The 25,890-nt window shown below is 41.3% G+C and overlaps 2 protein-coding genes and 1 long non-coding RNA gene across 5 annotated transcripts in view; 1 reads left to right on the top strand and 2 right to left on the bottom strand.

Annotated features, from left to right (window-relative positions):
- Positions 1-26: 26 nt before the first annotated feature.
- On the bottom strand, positions 27-10,804 carry prpf3 (PRP3 pre-mRNA processing factor 3 homolog (yeast)). Of its 3 annotated transcripts, none has more exons than XM_005936121.2 (17): positions 10,641-10,804; positions 10,062-10,215; positions 9,337-9,467; positions 8,752-8,919; positions 8,504-8,590; positions 8,112-8,398; positions 7,874-7,992; positions 7,585-7,772; positions 7,321-7,487; positions 7,143-7,225; positions 4,764-4,907; positions 4,573-4,672; positions 4,365-4,478; positions 4,130-4,248; positions 1,010-1,087; positions 861-916; positions 27-762 (listed from the first exon to the last, which is right to left on the bottom strand). In XM_005936121.2, the coding sequence occupies exons 2-17, from the start codon at positions 10,204-10,206 to the stop codon at positions 613-615; spliced, it is 2,136 nt and encodes a 711-aa protein (XP_005936183.1). In that variant the 5' UTR covers positions 10,207-10,215; positions 10,641-10,804; the 3' UTR covers positions 27-612. The 3 variants fall into 3 exon arrangements, with proteins under 3 accessions (XP_005936183.1, XP_042082215.1, XP_005936184.1); XM_042226281.1 differs by having other exon boundaries at positions 8,112-8,395; XM_005936122.3 differs by having other exon boundaries at positions 8,112-8,374.
- A 23-nt stretch (positions 10,805-10,827) lies between these two features.
- LOC121815401 lies at positions 10,828-20,672 on the top strand. Its single transcript, XR_006055061.1, has 5 exons — positions 10,828-10,914; positions 18,209-18,299; positions 18,660-18,854; positions 19,001-19,101; positions 20,206-20,672. It is a non-coding gene; the product is annotated as an uncharacterized LOC121815401 (long non-coding RNA).
- A 626-nt stretch (positions 20,673-21,298) lies between these two features.
- LOC102296615 (circadian-associated transcriptional repressor) overlaps positions 21,299-25,890 on the bottom strand; it is a 5,920-nt gene continuing 1,328 nt past the window's right edge. The window contains exons 2-6 of the mRNA XM_005936123.3: positions 25,069-25,421; positions 24,845-24,920; positions 24,397-24,475; positions 23,861-24,044; positions 21,299-23,732 (exon numbers count right to left, since the gene is read on the bottom strand). Coding sequence (XP_005936185.1) covers positions 23,160-23,732; positions 23,861-24,044; positions 24,397-24,475; positions 24,845-24,920; positions 25,069-25,419 — 1,263 coding nt within the window. The 5' untranslated portion in view covers positions 25,420-25,421 and the 3' untranslated portion in view covers positions 21,299-23,159. The remainder of the gene's footprint in view (positions 23,733-23,860; positions 24,045-24,396; positions 24,476-24,844; positions 24,921-25,068; positions 25,422-25,890) is intronic.

Raw genomic sequence — 25,890 nt, 5'->3', positions numbered from 1 at the left:
AATAAAATAATTCAGTTACAGAAAATATCTTGGAGGCGGCGCTTAAAGTTGGTTTATTTGAGATGGTCACTGTACAGAGAAATATAGCAACAACTGAGTCAAACTCCTTTTACCTAAACAAAAAAACTAAACACATTGAGGCATTTTAAACTGTGAAAGATAGTTTTCTCTAAATGTGTGGGGCATCTCTTTATTGAAGTGCTTTAGTCAAAGCAGTTTTATTTTCACCAAACTTCAATCTTTACGTAACCTGACAGTTTCTCATCATCTCATCACATGTCTCATGTAATGATTTCCATAACATAATGCAATCTGCCAGACTGTATTCAATAATACAGGAAATATCTAACAGAAGAGTCTACTAGCCAAAAAGATGAACACTGATGCAGACCTACATACATACTGTTCCTACACACATCCTGATCGGTCACACATTCTCACAAAAATATCCACACAGGGTCACTGTTCCTTGTTTTCAATGTTCAAGTCTCTTGATATCGCCTCTTTCCCCTGCAGCAGTCAGCAGTGAAGGCTGGCTAGCTGTGAGGCTGTTGATCTGGAGGTTTGTAGGAAGAGAGCCCTGACTGAAACTAGATACTCCGCTGACAAGTTTCAGTCGTCTGTGGTCTCCAACACACTCTGGCTCAGCGCTAGGTCCCAGTAGTGTTCAGTGCCGTGCTTCTTGAAGTGTTCTCTGGCCATGCTCTCTGTGGGGCACTGCTTGAACTTAATCTCTCCATAGCTACGCTCTTTAGCTGTTCCCTAAAGAACCAAAAGGAATCATTACACTTGAGCAACATCACAAAAAACAAATTGTAATTAAAAGTGAGTACGCAACAGAAGGCAAAATGTTCACTCACCTCCCAAATCAACCAACACTTGTTGTTCCTCTTCGTATCATCATCACCATCTGGATCTAATTAGGAATAAAAGGCAGAGATTTTCATCTCACTAATATACTGTATATGCTTGCATTTGCATAAAGAATCAAAATTCAAAACAATCTCACCATCTCTCTTGCTGTTGTGTTCCTCCCATTTGATTCTGTGCATCATCAGCCTCTTGAACTTTTTCTGCGATTTGGGCCCTAAAAGGAAGGAGAAATGTAGACTTAGGCCCAATTCCAATCCAGTCCTCTTCTTATTCTATTCATTGTTTTGAAATGAAGGGTCTAATACATTAAAGCACTATTTTAAGCCAACTACTTGTAAGTCCCAAAGAGATTTGTCTCTCCTCCTGGGATTAAGCTGCAGATCTTTCATTTGTGGGGCAAACGCATAAACCCCAACACTATGGAGCCGCTCATTCCATGACAGTGTCAAAGTAAATAGCTCTTCTGGTAAATTTGTACATCACTTTATATATATTTTATGAAAGTGCTTCCTAATTTATTCATTGTTTTTATTTTTGTTGTGATGATGCACTGGCAAACTGTCCTTTGTACACCACCTCCCACCCTGTGTTAGCAGAGATAGGCCCTTACATTACTTTGACTTGGATACATCATTAAAATGCTAATAGTGAATAATAATAATTTTAAAAGAGATACGAATGTCAAAAATTAGGAGGATTTCAGAAACGCTGTTTTAAGCGCTAGGCACATTTTTTAGTAAACTATGGATATGAATGCAAACTTAAGAGGTTGTGGACATGGACTAGCAAAATGCATGTAGAAGAGGGTAAGAAGCAATACATAAAGAAAAACTTTATTGCTTGACTGACGTGTTTTTGACTTGTAGCTTACATCATAAAACAATTCAGACAACTTTTTATGACCTTAACAATCTAACTGTAGTATGTTGAAGATGACACGGCCAAACAGAAGGAAAAGAAGGACCCACAGAGACAATTTATGGATGTAATGAAGGAGGACATGCAAGGGTTGGTATGACAGAGGAGGATCCCTAGGACAGGGATAGAGGCAGATGATCTGGTGTGGAGACCCCAAAAGGGAGCAACCAAAAAGATGAGGAGGAGGAGAAGCACAAAGCGTGCAGCTGTCTATCCCAAACCTTCATTATGAAATCCTTTAGCAGCCCCAAATGTAATACACCGAGTAGTGGATAGAACAGACCTTAAACTCTGACTGTGTTTATCCCATTGCTTTAATTTCTGAAGCAGTACCAGGAAAGAAATTTTGTAGAACCCAATTAATTGCCTTCTACATGATTTCAGTAGTTTAGAACCAAAGGGAACAACTTCAAGAATTAAATGATTACGTTCATACACTGGGCTCTCACTAACATTTCACACCCTAGCAGTTAGGCAAATTAGAAGTGGGGAAAAGCTTGTGATTAAGGGCTCACGAGCAGCTTTATAACAAATGATCTACAGATTACTTTTAAAAAGAGCTTTGCAGAAACTTCAGGTTCAGAATAGACAATTTTTATTTGCATTTCTGGTTCTCATTCTATATTCTAACATCTATATTTGCACATGCAAAAGTAGATAGTAAATGTCTGGAAATTTGCATAGCTTAACAAATAGAATTCTAGTCAAAAACCTTTTCATAAAAAGAAATACATATAGCTGTACAATTTTTATGGAGATGGGCGGTATAAACGGTATATGGTAGAGACGATATAAATTTGGCCAACGGTAGAGATTTTGACTTCACCCCTCTACTGCTATAGCGCATGTTGAGGGTGTCATCGAGCTGCACCTGTTTTGGTCGAAAGCATTGCAGTGGCTACAAACAACATCATCTGCAAATTACTGCGCTTCCTCCACTTCCATACCGTTGATTCATTAATGCTGAATTCTCTCGCCGCTGCTCTATTCCCATGTTGTTGCAGTATATTAATGACTAACCTCGTATTGTGGATGGATTATCTCAGTTGTTCTCCTGACTGAAGTTTGGTCCGTTTATAGCATCCTGCCATGCAATTGCATTTGTCCCTAACCACCAGAATCCCTCACGTTAACTTTTATCAAGTGGGGAAAAGTTAGCGTTCATCCTTCAGCTTCACTGTGCTAAAGTTATGCTAATGTAGCTGTTTTGTTAGCGATCACGTAGGACATCATTATATACCAGCTAGTCCGATTTCAGTAACCCTACAAAAGTCACTGCTGTTTACTTTTCTGTCTTAATTTATGTTGAAAGTGATAGAAGAGCTGTACGTTTTAATTTTTTTTTATTAATCTCTCAGTCAGAACATGGCATATCATGTTTAGGTGGAAACTAGCAAGCTAACTTCCTGCTAACTTCTAACTCCGTTCAGTTTAATAAATTCTGTTTTCATGGATGCCTGGATGTGTTGCTGCTTTATCAGGTGTAACAATTAAGTTACACCTGATAAAGCAGCAACACTGATCATTTTATTAAAGATGAAATAATTTAGACAGTTTTTAATTCTCAGTGATGCCGCAGTGTTCTTTTGAGTTTGGGACCTGTTTGGGACCTGAAGAGAGGGAGTTTTGGACCCACATTACTCTGCAAGGCTCCTGACTACGGTAGCCGTAATACTCCGGCAATCCATCAAGCAGTGCACCTTCCTAGCTTACCAAAGTCGTACTAAAACATTTTTGACAGATTTCTGCGCACCGTGTAACACATAAAATCGGTTCAAGGTCCGTAAGCACAACCAGAATTCATACATAAGGCACACTGTCAATTTTTGAGATAATTAAAGGATTTTAAGTGTGCCTTATAGTGTGTAAAATATGTTATACAAAAGAAAAGAATATATATCGCGATATATATCGTTACCGCACATGCTTCAAATTATACCGCGATATGGATTTTAAGCCATATCACCCAGCCCTAGAGATCGTTCATGAGAGCAAACCAATGCAGAATCAGAAATGTATCTATAGATACAAGAATCTGTTCATTAAGGGCTAAGTGACACAGCTTAGAACAGTTGGAGACTCACCAGCAGTTGCTGGGAGTCACAAGGTGGCTCTGGTTACAAAAAGGTATACTGTGCAGCAGCAAAAACATTCTTGTGACTGCTTTAGTTACTAACAGGCTGCTGCAGTTGCCTGTAGTTTGCATGGATGAAGCCAACTTGTCTGCAAACGCTTGCTAAACACTCTGTGAGGAATAGGGAAACTTGAAAATTGTTTATTACATTAAGGGTAATAAACAATAAAACATGTCTTGGCATCTGTCGGTGTCATCACTTACCTCCTTCCACCACAACAATGTTGACATCTTTGTGCAGAACAACTGTGCCTGTCAGGTATAGCTGGTTGGCATTGGCTTCCACTTTAAACTTCTTAGAAGGATTTTGCAGGTTTCGAATCCTGAGTAGGGAAGATGCTTAAATCAGTCACACTTCCTAACAAACATACTTAGCATTATACATTTTACTATTAACTACTGTATTGTACTTATGAGCTCGCTCCCTTTAAACACACACCTGTACACTGCGATGTGAACACCATTAGTGAGGTCTTCTTTTAACTTCTTGACCTTCTTCTCTTTTCTTTGCTCTGCTGTGAGCTTGCGAGCTGCATTGGCCTCCTCGTGGGCCCTGAAATGCAGAGGGCAATGTTAGACAAAACCTAGGGAAAGCCTCTGCAAACATAAACAAAAGAATAAATATGGAAATTATCTGTGTTACTGACTTTTGCCTCTTGGCCATCTGCGCTCTAACATGTGCTTCTACTTTTGTGGGGTCCTGAACCGCCTCCGTCCCCAAGACTCTCATCAGGTTGGAGATCCGCACTGAAAATAATCAAAGCAAACATCAGTTGAATTCTGTTTAATCTTTCATTATAATAACTTTTATTTATTGTGGTGATTTGTACATGCGTACCTTTGGGCTCTGGTGGAGGCATCAGTCCTAGACGAACCTTCTCTTGCAATTCTTTCTGTCCTTCCCTCCGTGTCTGCCGTCTAAGTTTCTTTTGTTCTTTCTTCGTCAAGTATACACCTAGAGTTACTGGCTTATCTGTGTCAACTAAAGGGGAAAAAAGAAAGGAATATATAACAGCTAGTGATACATAAACACCACTAAGATATTTGAAAGGGTGTGTGATTATGTTAAGAATTGTTATTTTTTAATTATTATTTAATTTATTATGTATTCATTTTTTCCCCAAGTATGTTCTTAAAAAAATACAATGAAATAAAAATAACCTAAAAACCTACAGCAGATGAACAAACTGTCAAGAAGCGATTCATAAGGAATGAAAACAGGGATAGGCTGAAGTATGCCAAATTACACACGAACTGGACTGAAAATCAGCAACAGATCTTATGGCGTGATGAATCCAAATTTGAAATGACTAGGTCATATATCAACATCTATATGCACAGAGAAGATCAGGGGAGAGGTGGTGTCCAATGTTCCCTCTAATTTTTCATATGTCTGAGCGAACACAAACTCCTTGAACGGTCCCTTGGACCACTGTGAGCAACAGTGGATGTGTGCCTTGTGGTCACACCAGCATCAAATCCATCCAAGTTACATGGAGTCATGTAACTCTCTGTCTGCAAAATACAGTATATAATGACCAATGTTGGGCAATTTAATTATATAGTTACTTCTTCAAAAAAGTAACTGAGTTATGCAAGCAAAGTTTTTTGCAGCTGTTTACCTAAAAATGCAGCCAAGGCATTTTCTGCATCAAATTTGATGCCACACAAATTATTTGTGCCACTCCAAAAATAATTTCTATCCACTATGAGATAAAGGAGAACAACAGCCTGATACCTGCAGGCCTGACAACAGGAGATGTATCACTCCTGTAACATTCAGCAGTCGCCTCATTGTTCTGACACACACAACAAAACTATTGACTACACTACACACTAACTACACAAGATTTGCAGCTAAATGTCTGCAAATCTCTCACATCTCAAAACACCGCCGTCACTCCTAAAACTTCCCCCTTCCTAAACAACTAAATGCCATGTTGCCATATCATTTTTTGATTGGTCGACATGGTACATTTTTCGACCAATAGGAAAGGGTGGGGTTTTTTTTGGTTTTGTCTTTGCTCACAGGCGGAGAGTGCTTTCCTCATAAAACGCAGTTTGTAGAGTTTCTTCCCGCAGTAAATATAAACAACGATAGTATTCAGGAAGAAAACCAAACCGTCAATTGTTCCGTCTGCCCTGCTCACATCTCCAATGGTTGTACACGTTGTCATTAACGTGGCTTCACTCCACATCAGCCGCTTTGCTAGCTAAAACACCGGTGTCGGCACATAAGGACGCTGTCATAGCCTGTCAACGACGTTGATTAGCTGCGTATATACGAATGTGAATCGCATCATTGGCTGGACTATGGGATAAGGTGGCATCGTTCTAATCCCATACGGGAGCAGCCAGTCACTTACTGACTAACACTGCAAAACAGAATTGTTAAAGTATTCATTTTAATTTCAATTCAGGTTAGATTTTTTTTTTGTGCGCAATGCAGATTTTCTGTGCGCAGAGACCGTGCCAGCAGTGCGCAAATGCGCACGCGTGCAGCTTAGAGGGAACATTGGTGGTGTCTACATCCATCTGTAAAACACGGTGAAGGCTCTGTTATGGTTTCAAGCTGTATTTCAGTCTGTGGTGCTGGAAAGCTTTTCAAAACTGATGGGATTACGAACACAGAAAATTGCTGAGATTTTGATAGACTATGAATGTGCCATCTGGAAAGCATGTTACTGATAACAGCTTTATTTTTCAGCATGACAATGCTGACAAACACGCTGCCGATGCAGCAAAAGCTGGACAGAAAAAGACACAGTGGAACACCATCAGTCATGGACTGGACTCCCCAAAGCCCCATCCTCAACATTATCGGAGCAGTGTGGGATCATCTTGACAAGAGAGCAGAACAAAAACAGCCAACATCCAAAGAAGAGCTTTGAATATCCTTCAAGAACCCTGGAGAACTTTTCCTGAAGACTAGTTGCATGTTGCTCATACCACATATTGACCTTCAAGCCTATTAGAATTGTAAAGCCTCTGTTTAGCCCTAATATACTGTATTTGTATGTATGGTTGCACAAGTTTCAATAACTCACTGTACCCATTTACCATTTTAATAGCTAAATATATTAATATTAATTAATTAAACTGAGTGGTGGCTCAAGACTTCTGCACATTACGGCATAAGGACATTTTTAACAGTTAATAATGATTTTGTAGGACAAAATCTATTTTAACTTACACATTTTACCTCCTATAGACTTACCTGGTGGGCTCATTTGGGCAGGATGTTCCACCAGGCTGGTCACACCAAACAGCTCTAACGCTTCAAATTTTGTGTCTGAATTTCTTAAAATTAAAAAAAAAAAAGATTATTATTGCCATGTATTCCACACATTCCTGATAGCAAACTCAATGTTTAAGATCAAATTTTGATTTCTTACATGTCTATGTTGGAAGGCAGGATGAAAGAGTCCCACCACTCAATATTGGGAACCTGTCCCTCTCCAATCTCCTTTTTAGGAGCAATCAGTGCTAGCTTGGTTGAAGCCTGGATTCCTGTCTTCTTTGCCGCCTGGGCAATCTCATTCTGCAACCTTTCCAACTGGGCCTGATCCATACAAGAGAGACAAGAGACATATGATGACTTTCTTTTTCTTAAATTCTAAATATTCTCTTTCAAACAACTGGGACAGGGTTGTACCAACCTTAGTTCTAATTCTCTGAGCAATCTTCTCAAAGCGTCCCTGGTCATGGAATTTGAAAGTCCTGCGTGCACGTTGAGCTGGAGGAACAGGCACACGCTGGTCGAAGTAGGATGTGGACTCCAAGTCATCTCCGGGCTTCTCCTTCAGCTGCTGGCGGAACTGCTCTCTCTTTACTGCTCGAATGTTAGCTACACAGGGAAAGAAACATGTTTTGTGGAATATCAAAACAAAGAAAACACATTGTGTATGCTTGTGTACAAATACTGGATCAGTGTATCCATGTATGTACCTTTGAGCGTAGGCATGCGGTGTGTGAGTTCAACCTCTTTGCCACTGGCATCTACAGTTCTTCCCTTCTCATCCAGGATAAGAGGTGTTGGTTTGTTCACCTCCTTGGGTTCTACTTTGCTGTAGTTACACATAAAGAGAAAGCAGTTCAATGTCAATTGAGCACAAAGACATCACCTACTTTTTTCATGCCTTGTGCACATTTTAAAATCGTATATTTATAGTCTGACATCACTTACGGTGGAGCAATCCCCATGGCATGTAGATTAGCTAGTGCCACAAAGTTTTGTGGCCCAGTGTTCCCCAAAACCCCGAGGATGCCAGGTTTCATAGCTAACTGGGACTGAATGCGAGCCTGTAGCTCAGCAGCTTTACGGGCCTTCTCAATTGCATCATTCATGAAGCTGGCAGCCTGGTAGGGAGCGATGGATGACCCACCACCAGCTGCTGCAGCACCAGCAGTGCCAAGAAGTCGAGAGAGTGGAGGGCCATCCAGCTGTGACTGTGAAGTGGGAAAAGGCAACCGCTAGAGTCAGAAAGAAGTTAGAAAGGTTTTAAATTCTATTTAAAACCTGAAAAGACTGAAGTTCTTTATTCAGTATGTATTTTTATGGGAAAGAAATCTCATTACTGTTGTAGCAGGAGCTGGAGGAGTAAAGCTTAGTTGTTTCTTCCTTTCTTCGATCTGTTTTGTGGCTGCTTCCATCATCTGTTTGATCTGTTAGGACAGCAAAAGGATTCAGAGGTGACTGACGAAGAAAATAAACCGACTATACTTACACACACACACAGAGGTGACTGACGAAGAAAATAAACCGACTATACTTACACACACATACACACACACACACACACACACACACATACATACATACGTACCTGTATTTTGGTGAGCATGCCGGGGCTCTCTGATGGAGGTCCTGGTATCACCTCAGGTTGCTCCACCTCCTCAAAACGGGGGACTCGTTTCCTCTTTGCCGTTGTGCCATCTGTTGGCTCGGGAGTTTCTCGCGCTGCGCCTGTGTCAGCCTCTTCACCAAACACATCCTGAGTACAGCCGGCAAACACACAAACACCAATAAAAATAAAAATAATAAATATCTTATGCAGCAATTAAAGTTTACGTAACAATAATCAGTATTGTGTCAGTGCAGTCCATGTAGAACTAAAGTTAAGTGCCATCTGAGTGAAACCTCAATTAAGCTTAATGCAGGAGTAAATCAAGTGTAAGGGGATGTTTACATTGAGGTTTAAGTTAATCAAACTGAGGCTTAACACAATCAGTCTAATCCCTGCATGCATTGAATGTAATGTATTTATTTTTCTTTAATATAGGTCACTTTTGCATGTGAGCGTGTTAATATAGTCAGTTTTCTTGTCAGAAAACTCCCCACCTTCAGATCTAGTTATTCAGTTATATAATGATAATATAAAGCATGAACATTTGCTATGATGTTAGGCTACCTTAAGTTCTCTCTTGCGGTTTTTTTCTCCAGATCCTTTGTTCCCACGTGTGCTGCGGCTCTCCTCGAGGGCTTCAAAAAGTCGCTCTACAAAGCCTCCAGCAGAGTCATCGAGAAAAGGACGCAGCTGGTCTGAGAATGATAAATATGAAATAATTAACACTCTGAAAAGAAAATAATGTTACCACAGAATGGCTTAAATACCCACATAAAAATACACACTATGAAAACCCAATACTGACATTTAAACTACAGCACCTGCAGAAGTCAGTCTAACAGACCGAGCAATTATTTCCCAGACAGATGAAATAAATAAATAAACAAACAACCAAACAAATAAAAGCAATAGGCAGCTTTCTTTGTACTCACAATCTTTCATTTGAATGAACAAATGACATGAGTATTTTAACTGGACAACAAATCTATTACCTTTGCAAACAAGCCCTGCTGATAGCTACATCGCAGATCTTCACACCATCATTTTTTGGGCTGGCTGTCTGCACTATGTTAAGAACCCACAGCTTGGTAGTCATGCCAAATACTCCTAAGAAGGCCAGATAGGTTTTCAGACAGCTGTTGGACTCGTTTCTCTTCAGTGATGGGTGCATTTTGTAACCCGGTAAAACAAATCACCCTGGGATATGCCTCTGATGTCAGAGGCACTTTTGGCTGAACTGAATCGTCACCAGATCTCTAAGTACATAAGAGATATTTCACCGTACTTACCTATGGTCTTCCTTTTGTCTAGTCCCTTTCCCACACAGTGCAATGCTGCAGTCACCACAGTGGGCTCCGAGAAACCCAGCACCTTCTTCACAGTGCGTTCTACCCATGGCCTCAACTCCTCCACCTCCCGCTTTGGAAGAGACATCCTCCAATCCTGCAGAACATCAAATACTTATGTCATGGATTATCGCTACTGAGCATGGTTATCACTTAAATATCTTCGTGATTTCTGGCCTTAATTAGTCATATATCACACAAATGTGATAGTCCCAAACATGAGCTCCAAAACCCGCCGTCCTTTATCCACATAGCTACAGCTGCTCTGACACAGACGTTCACCAGTTTCCAACTAATAAAAACTCCCACATCAACAGTCAGTCACTCCGACCTTGCTGCACTTTGTTAGTTGATGAGTGTTAAGTCAGACTGATTAAATTAAAGCGCCAGCCCGTAGCAACATACATTGCTAAATCAATCACATCCGCCAAACCTCCCTGGTTAGATGCTAACTAACGTTAGCACACCGCTGTACGCGAGCTACCATCACCGGGGAATAACTACTTCATGAGGCTTACAAACCTTAGATTACTCTTCTGTCGTAGTCAGCCCGTTTAAGCCGTGGAGGTAAAAAGAAAACCGATGAAGACTTAGACGCGTAAAACACTCAACGTGCCAAGTTTTCTGCAAAACTTTCTGTTTAGTCGCGCGTCCGCACGACGTTTGTTTCAAGCCCCGGAACAGGAAATGGATACAGCTTCTTCTTCGTGGACTTTTTCGCAGAGTCGTTTCGTTTCAAGTGTGCAGTGTTTCCACCTAGCTGCACATGTATGGAAATAGCCATGTTCTCCACAAGGTAAAACGTATTTCTCCCAAATAGTTTTGAAAATCTGAGGATTAAGGAAATTTATTTATCCGTTAAAGTTCGTCCTTGACTACGTTAACATTGTGTCGTTATAGCATTATGCCCATAGCTCAGGGTTTTTCTAGAATTAAAACTGTCCTGTGGGTGTGACTATGCACACTGCATTTTATCACAGTCCTGACGTGTTCACTTTCAAGCCCATTTTACTTCAACTAACCTTACACAAGCCCCAATCAGTTTTCATTTTCACCAGCGAAAACACATTAATGAATCTGCCTATTTAGCTTGGGTCAATATTATAAGAGGCACGGCAGTCTTTGGATCCTGGATTTAAATTTAAGGGAAAATTCTCCAACAGCACAAAATGATGGTAGAAGAAGTAAAACATATATAGAAAAAGTTCTTACAATTTATTTATTTATTTATTCATTTATTTATTTTAGCAGATTTGTCTGGTGATACACGCAGTCTTTTGTCCATTTAAATCAAACTAAGCTAAATGACTTTCAAGTTTTTGGCATCATGTAATTGCAGAGCAATATATTTATAGAAACTCTAGCTGAACATTAGGTGTAATAGGAATAATTAGGTACTGGAATAATGGGGTTATGGTTAGGTTCAGTTCTATGCTTCTAGTTTACACATTCAAATTGAAGTCTTATAGCAAAGCAATTGTAAAGTCTAAATGTGTGTGAGATGCCAGCTTTAGAAGGTTATGTCTTCTAGTTTCTGAGACTATGCTTCTTTATCTTGCTGGTAAAATTCAGCATAAGCCTACCACTAAGTGGATCAGCAGTGACTTGGTGGTTGTTAAGAGGTTAAATCTTTCCCCTGGCAACTTCAAATACCAAAACTAGTTAAGGCTGGATTAAAACTAATGTTTTACATTCTGGGAACTAAGAGAGTGATCTGAATTGCAAATAAAAATCCAAATTGAATAGCTGAAGAAGAGCTTTGGCAGAGAGTATTCACATTCTTCTCCTTTACAAGGTTCATGATAGGGCTTTGTCTTCATATTAAAAGCGCAGTGTTTCAATGATTTTCACAGAACTCAAACTAGTCATAAATATTGCCTAATTATTAACCGCAGCTCAGTCGTGAACCCAGTCCCCTGGTAAAAACATGAGATTATCAGATGATCTCCATTTCCTTCCCCTGAACGCCCGCCTCCTGACTTTTTTCCCTCCCTTTGCATGATGTGGGTCAACTGCCTGCACTTATAGTAGTGTGAGCATGAATCAGTTGCAGAGAGCCCGAGGCTATACCAGGCTGCCAAATGACTCGCTCTCTCTACAGCAAGCCACATCCATGCTTTCGCTCACAGTGCTAATGCTACGTGCAACCATCAGGAAGAGGTGCATACGCAGCATGCTTTAGTTACAACACATGCTCTTTCTCTATCACCAAAATGTCAGCTAGTCATTACAGGTGCATTCATTTACTCCTACCGAACAGCACACCTCCATGTCATCATCTGCTGATTCATCACCCATGTACTTAATATTTAGGTCCATGTTTACAAGCACACTACAACCCAAGTTGTGTGAATATGGAAGTAGTGTAAAGGAAGCCTCTAATTAGGACCACAGAATAATACATGGAAATCTGAGGCATTTTGATTACATGCTTTTTCCACCACAACAAACGCCTTTTGTTGTTTTCACTTTGATACCATTTTTCTCCGTGACCTTGAGGAAAATCAGAATGTCATATATTTAGTTTTCCCAAAAACAAGGTCTTACTGATCACTTGTTTTGGTTATTGAGTGTCGTAAATTATTCTTTGTTTAAATTGCTGAACGCAAGTTGCAATGCAATGTTTTGATCTGAAACAGTCTAATGATTTATATATTAGTTGAATTGCAGAAAAATATTCAGCAACTACTTCAATTGAAAATTAAATGTATTTTACCATCATTTAAGCAAGATAGTTTAACACATGAGCCAAGGTGTGAAAACAGGTGTGGGACACATTGGAGAGACCAAACAGCCACTTCACAAGCGCATGGCACAACATAGAAGAGCCACCTCCACGGGACAAGACTCAGCAGTTCATCTGCATCTAAAGGACAAAGGTCATTCTTTCGAGGATGCCAATGTTCACATTTTGGACAGAGAAGACAGGTGGTTTGAAAGAGGAGTGAAAGAAGCCATTTATGTCCACTGTGAGCGACCATCTTTGAACAGAGGCGATGGCTTACGACACCAGCTGTCTGCCATCTATAATATCAGTTTTGAGTTCCCTTCCCAGACGCCTTAGCGCCCACTCACACCCTGGGCCATTTGACCTCAGGAAATCACATGATAGGGTTGGGCCAGGTTTCACAATGAGCTCACCCGAAACTCTGGCTGATTGTGACCCACACCCATTTTCACACCTTGGCTCATGTGATTAGGTAGAGGATCATCAGGGGGTCCTTTTGTCCCTCTTTGGGGGAACACTCCCACTGGGTTTAAATCTGGGACTCTCCGCTATTTGACCTTAGAACTGAAGAAGCTTCTCGGATGACAGGTGAAATGTCTTCAAGCAACTTAAAGAAGTTCTTTCCAAGCTCCTTAGACTAAGGTATTCACTGATATATTGCCCAAGAATAACTGCTGCTGACCTTGTTGGCTGTCAGTTATTTAGTGACATTTGCAAGTAGCAGTGACTATCGTTCCACTGTATGTGTTGTACAAATGTAGCTGCCTCTGGAGTTGAAAACTGATGCCAGCATGGAAGTGCCAAAAACTGCAGTAGTTCCTCCAGTGGCCACTTTAGGCCCACTCCAAAAAGAAGTTAATCCCGAGGGATGTTTTGGCCCTTTTCTAACAATATCTATCAGGCAACTATCGTATAGAGCCACCTGGATACTGGAGTTAGGTTCATGGACTCTTTGACTGACACAGGCAGCTGGACCTGACAGACAGAGGCAATGCTTTCCACCAGGCATGCCAGGCCAAACAAACTTCAAACTACAGCAGTTGCAATGAGCAAAGTTTGCAGTGACACTAGGAGAGGCCTGACCTCGCTAAGGGGGAACCAGACAAGTGTTTCAAATTCTTTTTAAACAAACGTAAAGACAAAAAAGAAAGTCATTCAATAAAAATGAAGTTGTCCCTTACGGAGTGACAAAATACAAAGTAAGTGATGTTTATGTATAAAGTGCTAGCAATATAAAAGTATGGTAGAAGACACAAAAATAAAAAAAGACAATAAAAATATAATTAATAATAGAATTTCAATAGAAAGCGTGGTTAAACAGAGAAGAATTCAGTTGTCAAAGAGTCAACTAAATGTACCGTAGGGAAAATTTGATTCTCCTGCTGAATTTGTACATTTTGCTTTGAGTTACAAAAAAATGCATGGTTGCTAATTTTTATGGTCATTTTCATCTTAATAGAGGGAGACAGAATATCAACCACAAATCCAGAAAAACACATCACATAAAAGTTATGCATTGATTTGCATGCCATTGACTGAAATAAGTGCCACTCAGAATTCTGCCTCCAACAAATTGCCTGCGTTGCGTGTCCACGTGGCACACAAATTACATTCAGTCAATTACAGATACTCCTGAACTTAACTCGCTATGTTTAGAAAGCACACCTGCACACAGAATCAGTTTTTTTCTATCCAACTTTGGCTACCAGTACCAAAAAAGCTGTCAAATGACATCAAGGACAAGATTGTAGATCTACACAAGACCATCAGCAAGAGGCTTGTTGAGAAGGTGACAAATGTTGGTGTGATTATGGTGTAATTTTGTAGCCTAACCAGCCTCCAGACCTCAGTCCTAGAGAAAATATGAGGAGGGAGCTGAAGGTCCAAGTTGCCAAGTGGCAGCCAAGAAACCTAAATGATTTGGAGTTTCTGTAAAGAGGAATGGGCCAAAATCCCTCCTGAGATGTGTGCAAACCTGGTGACCTATTACAAAAAATATCTTCCCACTGTGCTTGCCAACAGTAACACATTTTTTGCTTGGGGATCAAATACTTACTTCACTCAGTGACGTGCAAATCAATTTATAACTTTTATGTAATGTGGGTTTTTTTTTTTACTGGATTTTTGATTGATATTCTGTCTCTGTCCATTTAAATAAAACTACCATAAAAATTAGAGACTGTTAATTTCTTTGTAAGTGAGCAAACCTTCAAATTCAGCAGATGATCAAATAATTATTTTCCCCACTGCCACTTCCCCACACTCCCCACTTCCACACAAAGTAAAAACTTTATTTATGTAGCACCTTTAAAGATATTGATTACAAAGTGCTGAACAAAAGAAAACAAAAAACATCAGACATTAGTATATCAAAATAGTTAATTATAAGCAGTTGTAAAAGATTTTTAGTTGCTTTTAAAAAAGCTGAACAGAGTTTGCAGACCTAAAACTAAAAGGGAGAAAGTTCCAGAGTCCTGGTGCTACAACTGAGAGAAGGCTCTGTCACCTTTAGTTTTTAAGTTTTAGTTTTTACCCTTGCGTGTGGCACAGCAGGCTTCAGTCAGATGACCTTAGGGATCTGCTAAGGACATACAGATGTAAAAGTTCTTAGATGTATGCTTGTGCTTGACCATTCAGAGCCCTATGAGTGAGAACCAAAATCTTGACATGTATTCTCGAGTCAATGGGATGCCAATGGAGCTGGGAAAGTAGCAGTGTGACATGAGAAAACTTTGGTGATTTGTTCAGAAGTCTGGCAGCATCTACAAACGGTCCAATGATGCTTTGTGTAGGCTGGTCAATAACGAGTTACACTAATATATACACTATGTACACACAGATATACACTAAATAAGTGGTGATGATTTACACTAATCCAGTCTCAAAGAAACAAAAGCATGAATAACAGTTTCCAGTTCTGTTTGTGAGATAGTACTAAAAACATAAACGAACCAATGACTGAACATGACCAAAGTAAAGTAAAACCAGAATCTAAATTTTCCCAGAGGTTCCTGATGGAAGGCTTGGAATAGTCTAATCAACTAAGAGTCTAATGCACTAAGAGTTTCCTAGAGTTATATGCTTTTCTGGAGTACAAACAAGAATTTCATTTTTTTTTCTTCATTAAGTTAAGAAAACATTTTATCCATCCAGCTTTTTACACAGTGTAAGACGTGCAGTTTCGAACGTCATGAGGCTTAAAAAAGATATAAAACTGAATATTACCTGTGTAGCAGTGATATGATAGGTCTTTAAAAGTGCTCAAAATGTTCTGACGAGGGAGCATGTAAACCAGAATTAATACGGGCCCCAAAACAGAACCCTGAGGTACACCAAAATGAATATGACTTAAGGAAGACTTGTAATTTGAAGCAGGCATGCAAAAAGAACGATCAGAAAGGTATGAAGGCAGCGTAAGGCAGATCCCAACACACTGGTCCAATACCTCAACCTGTCAAGCAAGATCTGGTGAGCAATTGTATCAAAGGCTAAAGTCGGTTCCAACATAAGGAGGACAGAACAATTCCTGTGGCACTTTGCGCCAAAACATCATTAGATAGTCTGAGAAGAGCTGTCTCAGTTAATTGTCCTTCACAGAACCCAGGTGGAAATTTATCAAGAATGCTGTTTATCGTAACTTAGTCTAGGGTGAATAACAGCATTCTTAAAGTAACACAGAACTTGACCAGAGGCCAGAGAGGAATTTACTATAGCCTGTATGCAATTAACTAAGAAACAAATAATAAGTTCTGAACCCGTGACTTATGTGAGGAACAGTGTGTTTAAGACAAAGCTGAGATAAATAGTCTGGAGATATCCATGCAGTGATAGAGGAGAAAAAAAGCAGGACAGTGGGGAGTGAAGCACATAATTACAGTTAAATATAATGCTAAATAACTGAATGTTGTACATTTAGCCTCAACTGTGGGTTAGAGGCATTTGAATAATACAACAAAAACTCCTTTTGTTTACAAAGTAAACTTGCACTAGTAGTTTTGTCTTCACCATTGTTACTGAAATAAACATGGTCTCTGCGGTTGGTGTCTTTAATAAAATTACATAATATGGTTTGCTGGGTGATAGAGATCAACATCCAAGACATCTGCGCTTCAGTTCTGGTAAGTGAAATTGTAGTATGTTGTTAGTCTGTTGATTAATACTAATAAGTCTATATTTGTGTCTGTGCCATGCACGTGTACAGTTTATGAATCAGCTTGCTATTGACGCTTCATCATCTCATTCGCATATGGTCATGTCTTGCTCAAAAAGCAATAGCAACATGTCAACAGCCAAAAAGCTAGTTGAAGCTTCAAAATGCATACTCCAAAACCAGTGGGTGACATCTGAATGTTCAAGGATAGTCTGGTGAAGATAGATGAGCTAAAAGACTCCAAAACTATTGAGTTTTTTTTGTAATTATGGTACTGTCTCTGATAGGAAAGTGAGACAAATAAGCAAACATGACTTACTTATTAACATGACTCCAAATAATATGTTAAAAAAAAATTTAAAATTGTTGGGCTTCACTTTCTCACTGATCAGCCTAAAAGTAGTACATGAGTTGCTAAATGCCAGGTTTACATATAAAGCTCTTCTCTCGGTTTTAACTCTGATTTTGGCTAAAAACAAAACAAAAAACCCAACATGGGTAATTATTTTCATTAAATTTACAATAATGCTACCTTAATCTGTGGATAATCAAATGATGAGCCTGACAGTAAACACCTCACACACCAATGTCTCTCACATTTACCCACTCTCCTACGACCACCCGTGGCCAACCTGAATCCCTCCCATGAGCCGTCTGCCCTGCACACCCCACAGCCCCCGCCCCCCATTCCCTCTCTCCAGCCAGCTCTATTATGTAATGACACCTCAGCACATAATATGACAATACCACAGATATTTCTATACAAGTGCACACAGGAAAAACAAAAACGCACACAGCATCACATGCGCACACGCATGCCCTGACCCCACACTGGCAAACACAGTGATTTCAATTTGCCTGTGCAGCTAAAACAAGAGTAATGCATCATGGGGGCATGCGATGGGAGCTGTATGAATTAATCTGTTATATTACTGGAATGTCAGGTATTTAGTTTGTAATCCTAGTCCGGTATCTGCAAAGCTTTTATTGCTGAATCTTAAGTGTTTCCTTTCAGTCTTAACAGCCTTTGAGCTTGATATCAGCTATTAATGTATATTATTGCTTTTCTCCAAAAATCAACAACACAGCAAAGTTTAAGACTTTAGTTAAGTTATCCCCTCTGTTCTCACACAAAGCTTTTTGATTCATCAACTGTATGGTTATGGTATATTTCATCATGCTGACCCAGTTTTATTTCATTGTGTCTGACAGGGGTTGTAAATCATCTTGGAAGATACACTCTCAGGGGGCTCAGCTGTCTTGACTTCGAGCATACGCTGCTAGGATCTCAGTTTATGTGCAGGTGGTTTATTCTAACTCAGAGGGAGTAAGCTTTAATCTCTCACTTTTGTCTCATTTATAGCCGTCTTTGCTTGCCATCTGTGTCTTTCTTTCCCCCCTCATGAGTATACTGAACCTGGTGATTCCCTTTCACTCAGTGTACTTGAATAATTAAGCAGCCGTGTGGGATGGTGTCATCGCGAGCAGACTCCCGAGAACACATTCAGGCCAGAGAAACTGATGAGGATGTTATTTGCCTGTAGCTGAGCCATGCCCCAAATATCACACACACACACACACACACACACACAATGTCATGATGAGACACACGTGCGCCCTTGAAAATTTAGTCCTGGTGTCTCTGTCTTTACGTTGTTCACAGAGATGGAGACCACAGATGGCGTGCAGAGCAACCCCTTCAACCTGGCACACCAAGGGCCCGTCACCGCTGTGATCTCCGGCGAAGCAGGGACTTCGAAATGTCTCTGATTTCCATTTCAGGATTGGGCAGGTTTATTGAGCATTCAGGCTGTTTTTTTGGTCAAGTCTGCACTAAAAAAAACCCTGTGGACTTATGGTGAGTAAGAGGCTGTGTATGTAGTTGTAAAGTCAGAGAGTGACTTCACCTCACGCGAGTCGTACTGGAGTGAAATTATGGGGGAGGGGTGTTTAGAATAAGTGAATAAGCACCTCATTGTGTCGTTCCCTTCATTATGTGCACAGAGCAGAACTGGAAGGACACCATTAAATCATCAACTTGTTAAAACCAGTAACAGGATGTGGGCCCACAATTAAAACCTACACAGCAAGGGATAAGAGCCGCAGTAAGTTCATTATGTGCAATCCTATTGATGGACACACACATGCTAAATTAAGCCAACACATGCTCGGAGAAGTGAAAACAACTTGAATGTGAACAGTGCTGTAATGTTAATTATATGAAAATATACTGCGCAAACAGAATATTATAATCCAACTGAATGATTAAACAAAAAACAAATGTAGCTTTTTTGGGGAGAAAAAGAACAATCATACATATTTTGTTTGTTAAAAAAAAAGTGTTCTCAAAACTGTAGCGAGGTCAAGTTTCGTCCCTGTGCCCTCCACACATCCTCTTCTTGTCCTTTTTCTCTTGCCCCTCGTTTCCATCCTCCGGAGTAGAAAGAGGGGGGGAGAATAGCAGCGGTGGGGAGATGGAGGGCAAGGGCTTTTTCTGCTAAAAACTGCATGGATACAAGGGGGGGCCGAGGGGAGGGAGGGTGGAGGCAGGGAGGGCTGTCTGTGTTGTTGTAACGTAGCATAGTCACTGTGTCAGAGACAAGCCCATCACCAAATCAGCCAGTCAGTGTGTCAGAGCGTGCGACAGGGGGGGGGGAGCAGCGCATGCATGCATGCATACGTGCCGCATGGCATGAGAGAGAAGTCAAAACCACACCCTCCCAAAATTTGCCACTCTCATCCTGGTGTGCATGCAGTATCTAAGGATATGATGCTGGGCGAAGGAGAACGAGAGTGCAATGATGGTTAATACATGAAATTAACAGTTGTGCTCCTTGTGCAGTGTAACATCTATTGTTGCGTCTGATTTTCTGGTCATAGATTTTTCTTTGAGAATTGGTGAAATTAACAGAATCAGAACTTCCAGATTTAAATATTAAAGGATAAAAGAAGCAATGTTTTTTGAAAACAACAAAAAAGACAGATTGAAGTTAAATTAGTACACAGCTTCATAACTTTAAAGTTTTTACTTTCTCTTTATTTTGAAGTAAAACTCACATTTTCTTACATAACATTACTCCTAGCAACCTCCCAGTGTGTGTTTGGGTTATCAGAATTTTTTTCATTTTCTTTCATCACGTTCGGTGTGGGTGATGCAGCGCTGCGCCACTCAATTTTTCATTCTCACCTTTTGATTTTTTTTTTTCTAGAGGGAATTAAAAATCTCGGTGGTCGCCTGCAGAGATCAGACTTGAGCCTGTGGGTAATTGTTTTCGTGTGAAATGCAGGACCGCGCTACAGAGACCACCAACTTTTCTCTGCTAACCTCCAGAAGGTATTTACTCATTATAACACTCTCACATGAGCACACATATAAGCTAAAGTAGTGTTTGGACTCTGATGTAGCAGCTGGTTGGAGGATCAGCCAGCCCCCCTACCTCTCTCAGTCAGATTACAGAGGCTGTAGTCTCACCACCCCACTGCCCCTCCTCTTCTTCCTGCCTTCATCGTCTCCGCCTCACCCCCACTCACTCGTGCACTCACGCAGCCTTCAGAATATACAGTCTGTAAATCTGCACCCCATCGAGTCACACATCTGTTTATTAAAAGCTGCTTTCCAAATCGGGAGCTGCATAATCAAAAGAAAACAAAATAAATGCATGAAGATTTGCGTAAACAAGCACACAGGCAGTTTCATCTTTCAAAAATTGGTTTCATTTATTAAAAGTTTTTTTTTATTTTTTATTTTTTTTATCTTTGATTGTATCAATATTTTTTAAAAAAAAGGAGTGTAATATCACATAGAATTGGGTTGAGTGAAAGACAGAGTTTAGTTTAGAAAGAAAATATACTACGGGATTGAGGGAGATAAAGGAGAGGAGAGGGCAGGGGCAGACGAGTGCAGCAGAGTGGGGGAAGGGAGGCGAGGTGGAACTACAGTCAGCTTTTAAAATGTAATAAGTAGTTGTAGTAGTAGAAGAAGAAGGCAGCTGAAATAAACAAGACATTATTTCTGACCAATAAGCAGTGGTCGCTGCAGTAGAAAACACATGAAAAAGGACATAATGAAAAATAAGTGCAATTGGCTTCTCTGTCATACCACAAATGTATAAAAAAAAAAACAACCCAAAAACCAAAACAGGAGTGTGGTGGAAGACACCCCCAGCCTCTGATCAAGAGTCAACATCTGGCGTATTGTAGCAGGATAAGAGTGACTGAGGGTTTGTACACTCCGTACTGAGAAAAACAACAAAAACAAACAGGCAGTAACATGTTGGCTGCCGGTGGCTCTGTGTTCACGTGTGGTGCTTTTTGGAGGAGTCTAGTAATGCAAATCCCCCCACCCCATTTGTAGTTATGTAAATAGCATATGAACCTCTCACACCAATTCAAAAATATCAGTCCAAATATTTACAATATAGATTAATCCAGTCGGGTTACTAAGAACCCCTTCAACATTTAAATGAATGCTGTGAGTGGATTTCCAATTAAAGAGCAAGCCTTCAATGATACATGTAAATCAGCACGATGATAGCAGCGGTAGAGAGTGGTGCAAAGAAAGATTTCTTCCCTTACATTTATATTTTCACCATGTTTTCAAGTTTTCAAGAGCACCATCTTTAAGTGCCGTTCAGTCGGTTTCTCTCCTGATCAGAACCTAAAGAAAAGCCCCAAAGGAAGGCTAGACACTTAAATACTACATGACAAATAGTAGCCACTGCTGTTGGTGTGTGTATTAGTCAGAGATGCAGGCCATTCAGGTGAGCTGTAGATGTTGGGATATAAGAGCTGGATGCCATTTTTTTTTTTTTTTGTTTTAAAGAATCACAGTTGATGATGTTGGTTTTTAAGCTGTGTGCGATTTTAGAAGAAGGGTGACTACACGTTGGCTTTCGCGTTTGACTGTGCACTGGTTTTGTGAAACACATGCAAACAATCAAAACACAGTATGAATGCACTGAGAGCACAGAATGCTTTTTTTTTTGAAAAACACATCCTATTTGGTAAAAAAGGCACAGTAGTCCAAGAGACCAATCATAAGATTTCACGTCCTTTTTGTTTTGCCCTCCTCACGATAGCAATAAAAACCACAAAAAAATGTCAACAGCATCTTCCCAGTCACCTCAAAAGAACTGTAGGCCAAACTATGCAAGCGCACAGCAGGTGATAAGCTGCCCAATAAATACAAACAATAAATAGATGCAGTATCAGATCAACACATGAATAAATTAACTGTGTAATTGAATCAATAGACATGTCTTTTAGTGGTCCTTGTTAACTCCATACGCTGGTCTATTAAAAGTCTCGGATTGTAATGAGACTGATTGCCAGTCGGTTTGCCGTCGGAAACATCTGATCCACGGCACGACAGGAAAAGTTATGTGACCACCGGTCGCTGCGATGTCACTCCTGCTCGATGCTGATGATCTGCCAGCCGAGTGTCCAAACAATTCTTGGATTACATTCGTGAGTTGTGATGTCATTTTTCCACCATCTCCAATGGCTCCGACACAGCGCACACTACACCTCATTTCTCACATCACTAGCAACAAGATTTTTTTAATTACCCCCAGTGTCGCTTTTTCCTCTTCAAACCATTCAAAAGAATGTAGAGAAAAACGTGTCTTCTGCTGCAAGACTAGAATCAGCTCACTCATCAACCACATCAAAATAAACACTGGAAGGTTTTATTTTGATTACTGACATCGGCTGTTCCATTTTCGGACAGTTTCTTTCAAGTTAGATGTCTGTTGAAACAGTCACCTACATAAATATTTCTTCTTTTTGTATTGATTGCCTTCATGCTGAAGAGGAGCGATCATTTACTCCTCTAAATACTCTACAATGTCTCTCGTTACCTGTACATTGCTTTTGAACCTTGACAACCACCTTTCCGCACGAGTTTCGGTTATAAGTGTGATAACGGTTCTTGTTTATGTCCTGTTGTTTGAAATGTCTGTTTTAACTGTGGTCTGGATGATAGGTTATGTTTTTATCCATCATTGTTTTCAACATCTATCACCAACAATTCTTTCCTCACTTCCTCTCATTAATGCAAGTATAATCACAGGCCTTCAGCCTCTTCCCTTCTTCCTGTCGCAGCAGCTTTTAGCCCAGTGGTGTAACAAAGCAAGGCTGCCAGTTCTTTTGCTGATTCAGTACATCAGGTCTTCAAGCTGGTGGGACACGCCCCAGGCAAAGGCTTAAGTGTAACAGGAGGAGACTGGCTCTCACCCGGAGTTGTCTCAGTGGTCCCCCTCTCACTCTGCTGTCCAGCAACAGGCTGGCTTTGGCACCGGATTGGCTTCTTCACATTTTTGGGGTGCTTGTAAGGTGTGGTGGAGGAGATGGAGCTGTCTTGTGTAGCCGGGCTCAACCTCCTGCTGGCTGTGAGGGCATCGTGTGAGAGGCAGGTATTTCGTGGGGACAGGATGGGCGCAACATGAACCCACGTGAGGCTCGGCTTAGAGCTCTGACCCGCTTGGTACTTCGACACCTTCCCTGGTTCCTTGCTGTCTCCGTCTTTTCCGTCATTTTTGTCATCAGTTAGCTGACTGCTGCTGGCTGCATGTGCCAAACTCTGATTTGCATCAGCTGCTAGTGATGGGGAGGAAGAAGGTCCACCTTCTCTGCGATCAGATTTCACCCTGTTTTCTCCTGTGCTGATATGGGGGGACTTGAGAGGTACAGGGGAAGGCGTGGGAGAGTCTGTACCCGTCCAGCTGAGTCTGCGCTTCTGGAAAATAAACAGGAGAGTAATTTTCAGAATATGAACGGGAGGTTTTTGTAAAATTTGTGGTGCTGGTGGGGTGGAGAAATGTTTATGTGTATTAGCAGCAAGAAGTCAGGAATGTATGTCCTCACCTTAACGGGAATATGTAACTGATCCCTGTGTTTGTGCGGCGGGGTGGAGCCGGAAGCTTCCTGGAGGGATCGGGCAGGGGATGTGGCGACACTGGAGGCTATAGACACAGGCTGAGTGAGAATTTGGGGAAACCAAAGTTTTAGCATCATCTCCACCTGGAGCAGAGTGTTCAGATACTTCTCCCTATGATGTAGAAAGAGGAACAAAATTTAGGTGAGGAGCAGATAGGAATACGACTTTGCTGCTGAGTAGGAACAGGCGTGGATATTTATGATCCTGCACAGAGATCTAGGTAAAATTTCATCTGAAGTTTGGTGTTTCTCTGCACTGACAGTGAAAGCTGTAACTCTACCTGCCTGAGGACTGTTCAATAAAACATCCTGCCTCACCGTGCACTGCATATCTAAGATCAACTCACAGTTTAATAAAGATAATAATTCTTAAATGCAGCTAAAACATCTCATGATGGCAGGACTTGATAAGAGTGAGAAAAAGAGGGCTGATGGATGGTGGGACAATTTGGATGACATCCTACCCGCAGTCAGGTCTCTGTAAAACCCCCACAATCCTCTGGATACGATCCATCGCCACGCTCTGCTGGAAACTACTCAAGCCTGTCAATCAAAAGAACATAATCCTTCAGTCAGCATTCACACTGAATGAATGCATATGTGGGCATGCACGGTCTCACACATGCACACACGCTCTAACTCATGATATCGGTAAACTCTTGCAAGCTACTGAGTCAGCAGAATGAGCTCACACACACACACACACACACACACACACACACACACACAGCACTGTGGACTGCATCGATAGGCTACATCAATACAGACTACTGCTTGAAGGAAAACTTACTATTTCAATGGACTGAGGCCACTTAGATCATGTAAACCTGTGTTCAGCCTCAACAACTGCAGAAGCCAGCGAGCGCACACACACACTTGCCTCCCAGAAGACAGTGAAGAAAGGATGCTTACCCCGGTCGAATCGGCCCCTCTTCAGTCCATTCAGCAGCTCTAGCAGGGGCCTGATGAAACCCTGCAGCTCAGCACACTGACAGAGGAGGAGGGAAGACAGATTACGAGTTGGTTTTGGTTAGGCTCGGCTGTCCGAGGCTATCTGCTGGGCTTTCCTTTGCACGCACACTGCTATGTCAGCCCTCTTCTCATCACTCCCCTTTTCTGCCTATCACCTTTCTTACCTTCTGAGCAAACAGCAGATCTCCTTGTGATTTTGCAGTCTGCCTCGCCGGATCAGTCTTCCCCAGGCTGACGTGAGCCGCTTTGCCGCCACTCTGTGACCTGTACGAGTCCTCCTCTTCCTCTTTGTCGGTGAAGCCGTCACACGTCCACTGTGACCCGGGACTGTCTGACCCCCCATTTCCACTTGCTGACGCGCCGCCCGACCCCGCGATGATGACAGATGGAGAGCTGTCTGTCAGGAAGACGTCTGTGTCGTCCTCTGCCTGCTCTGAATCGCTGAACAAGAGGCTGTCACTGGAGCTCAGGGAATCAAAGGAGGGCTGAGAGGAGGTGCTGCCCTGCGACTGCATCCCTATCGGGACAGAAAGAAAGCTCAAAGATTAGGATGACGGAAAGAAACACAAGTGTGGCTTAAGGGAACATTGAAAACCAGCACGTCTGAAGTGAGAGGAAGTTCAGTTCTTAGCATTTGGCAATACTCCATTTTCCTACCTCGCTACCAAAAATTATAACCCCTATTACTCAAAATGGTGGGTATAGCACTGCCCTAGTTTGGGACTGGGGGTAGGCAGTAGGCACACAATAGTAGTGCATGTCTGGCTTCCATTGAGGAGATTGGAGGCTGTAGGAGAGTAAAATGTGTGAGGGGGATGGGAGCTTGTAGAGTAGTGAAATCGGAATAGGCCTGCTCTCTCTCTTTGCCACAGCCTCCAGTGCTCTCTCTAGCCCCTCCTCTCCGTCTCAGGCTTGCGCTCCATCCCCCCTTGGATTCACACACACACACACACACACACACACACACACACACACACACACACACA

This window comes from Haplochromis burtoni, unplaced genomic scaffold (assembly GCF_018398535.1).
Source record: "Haplochromis burtoni strain Fernald_Lab_line unplaced genomic scaffold, NCSU_Asbu1 Contig_204, whole genome shotgun sequence".
NCBI lineage: Eukaryota > Metazoa > Chordata > Actinopteri > Cichliformes > Cichlidae > Haplochromis > Haplochromis burtoni.
The sequence above is the reverse complement of the archived record's forward strand: the minus strand, read 5'-3'. Positions and strand labels throughout refer to the sequence as shown.

Coding starts and splice junctions, on each gene's coding strand:
- prpf3 (XM_005936121.2), bottom strand. CDS start 10,206: ATGTCTCTTCCAAAGCGGGAGGTGGAGGAGTTGAGGCCATGGGTAGAA. Junction 8,591..8,751: donor GCATGCTCACCAAAATACAG/GTACGTATGTAT, acceptor CTGTCCTAACAG/ATCAAACAGATGATGGAAGC. Junction 8,399..8,503: donor CTCCAGCTCCTGCTACAACA/GTAATGAGATTT, acceptor TTCTGACTCTAG/CGGTTGCCTTTTCCCACTTC.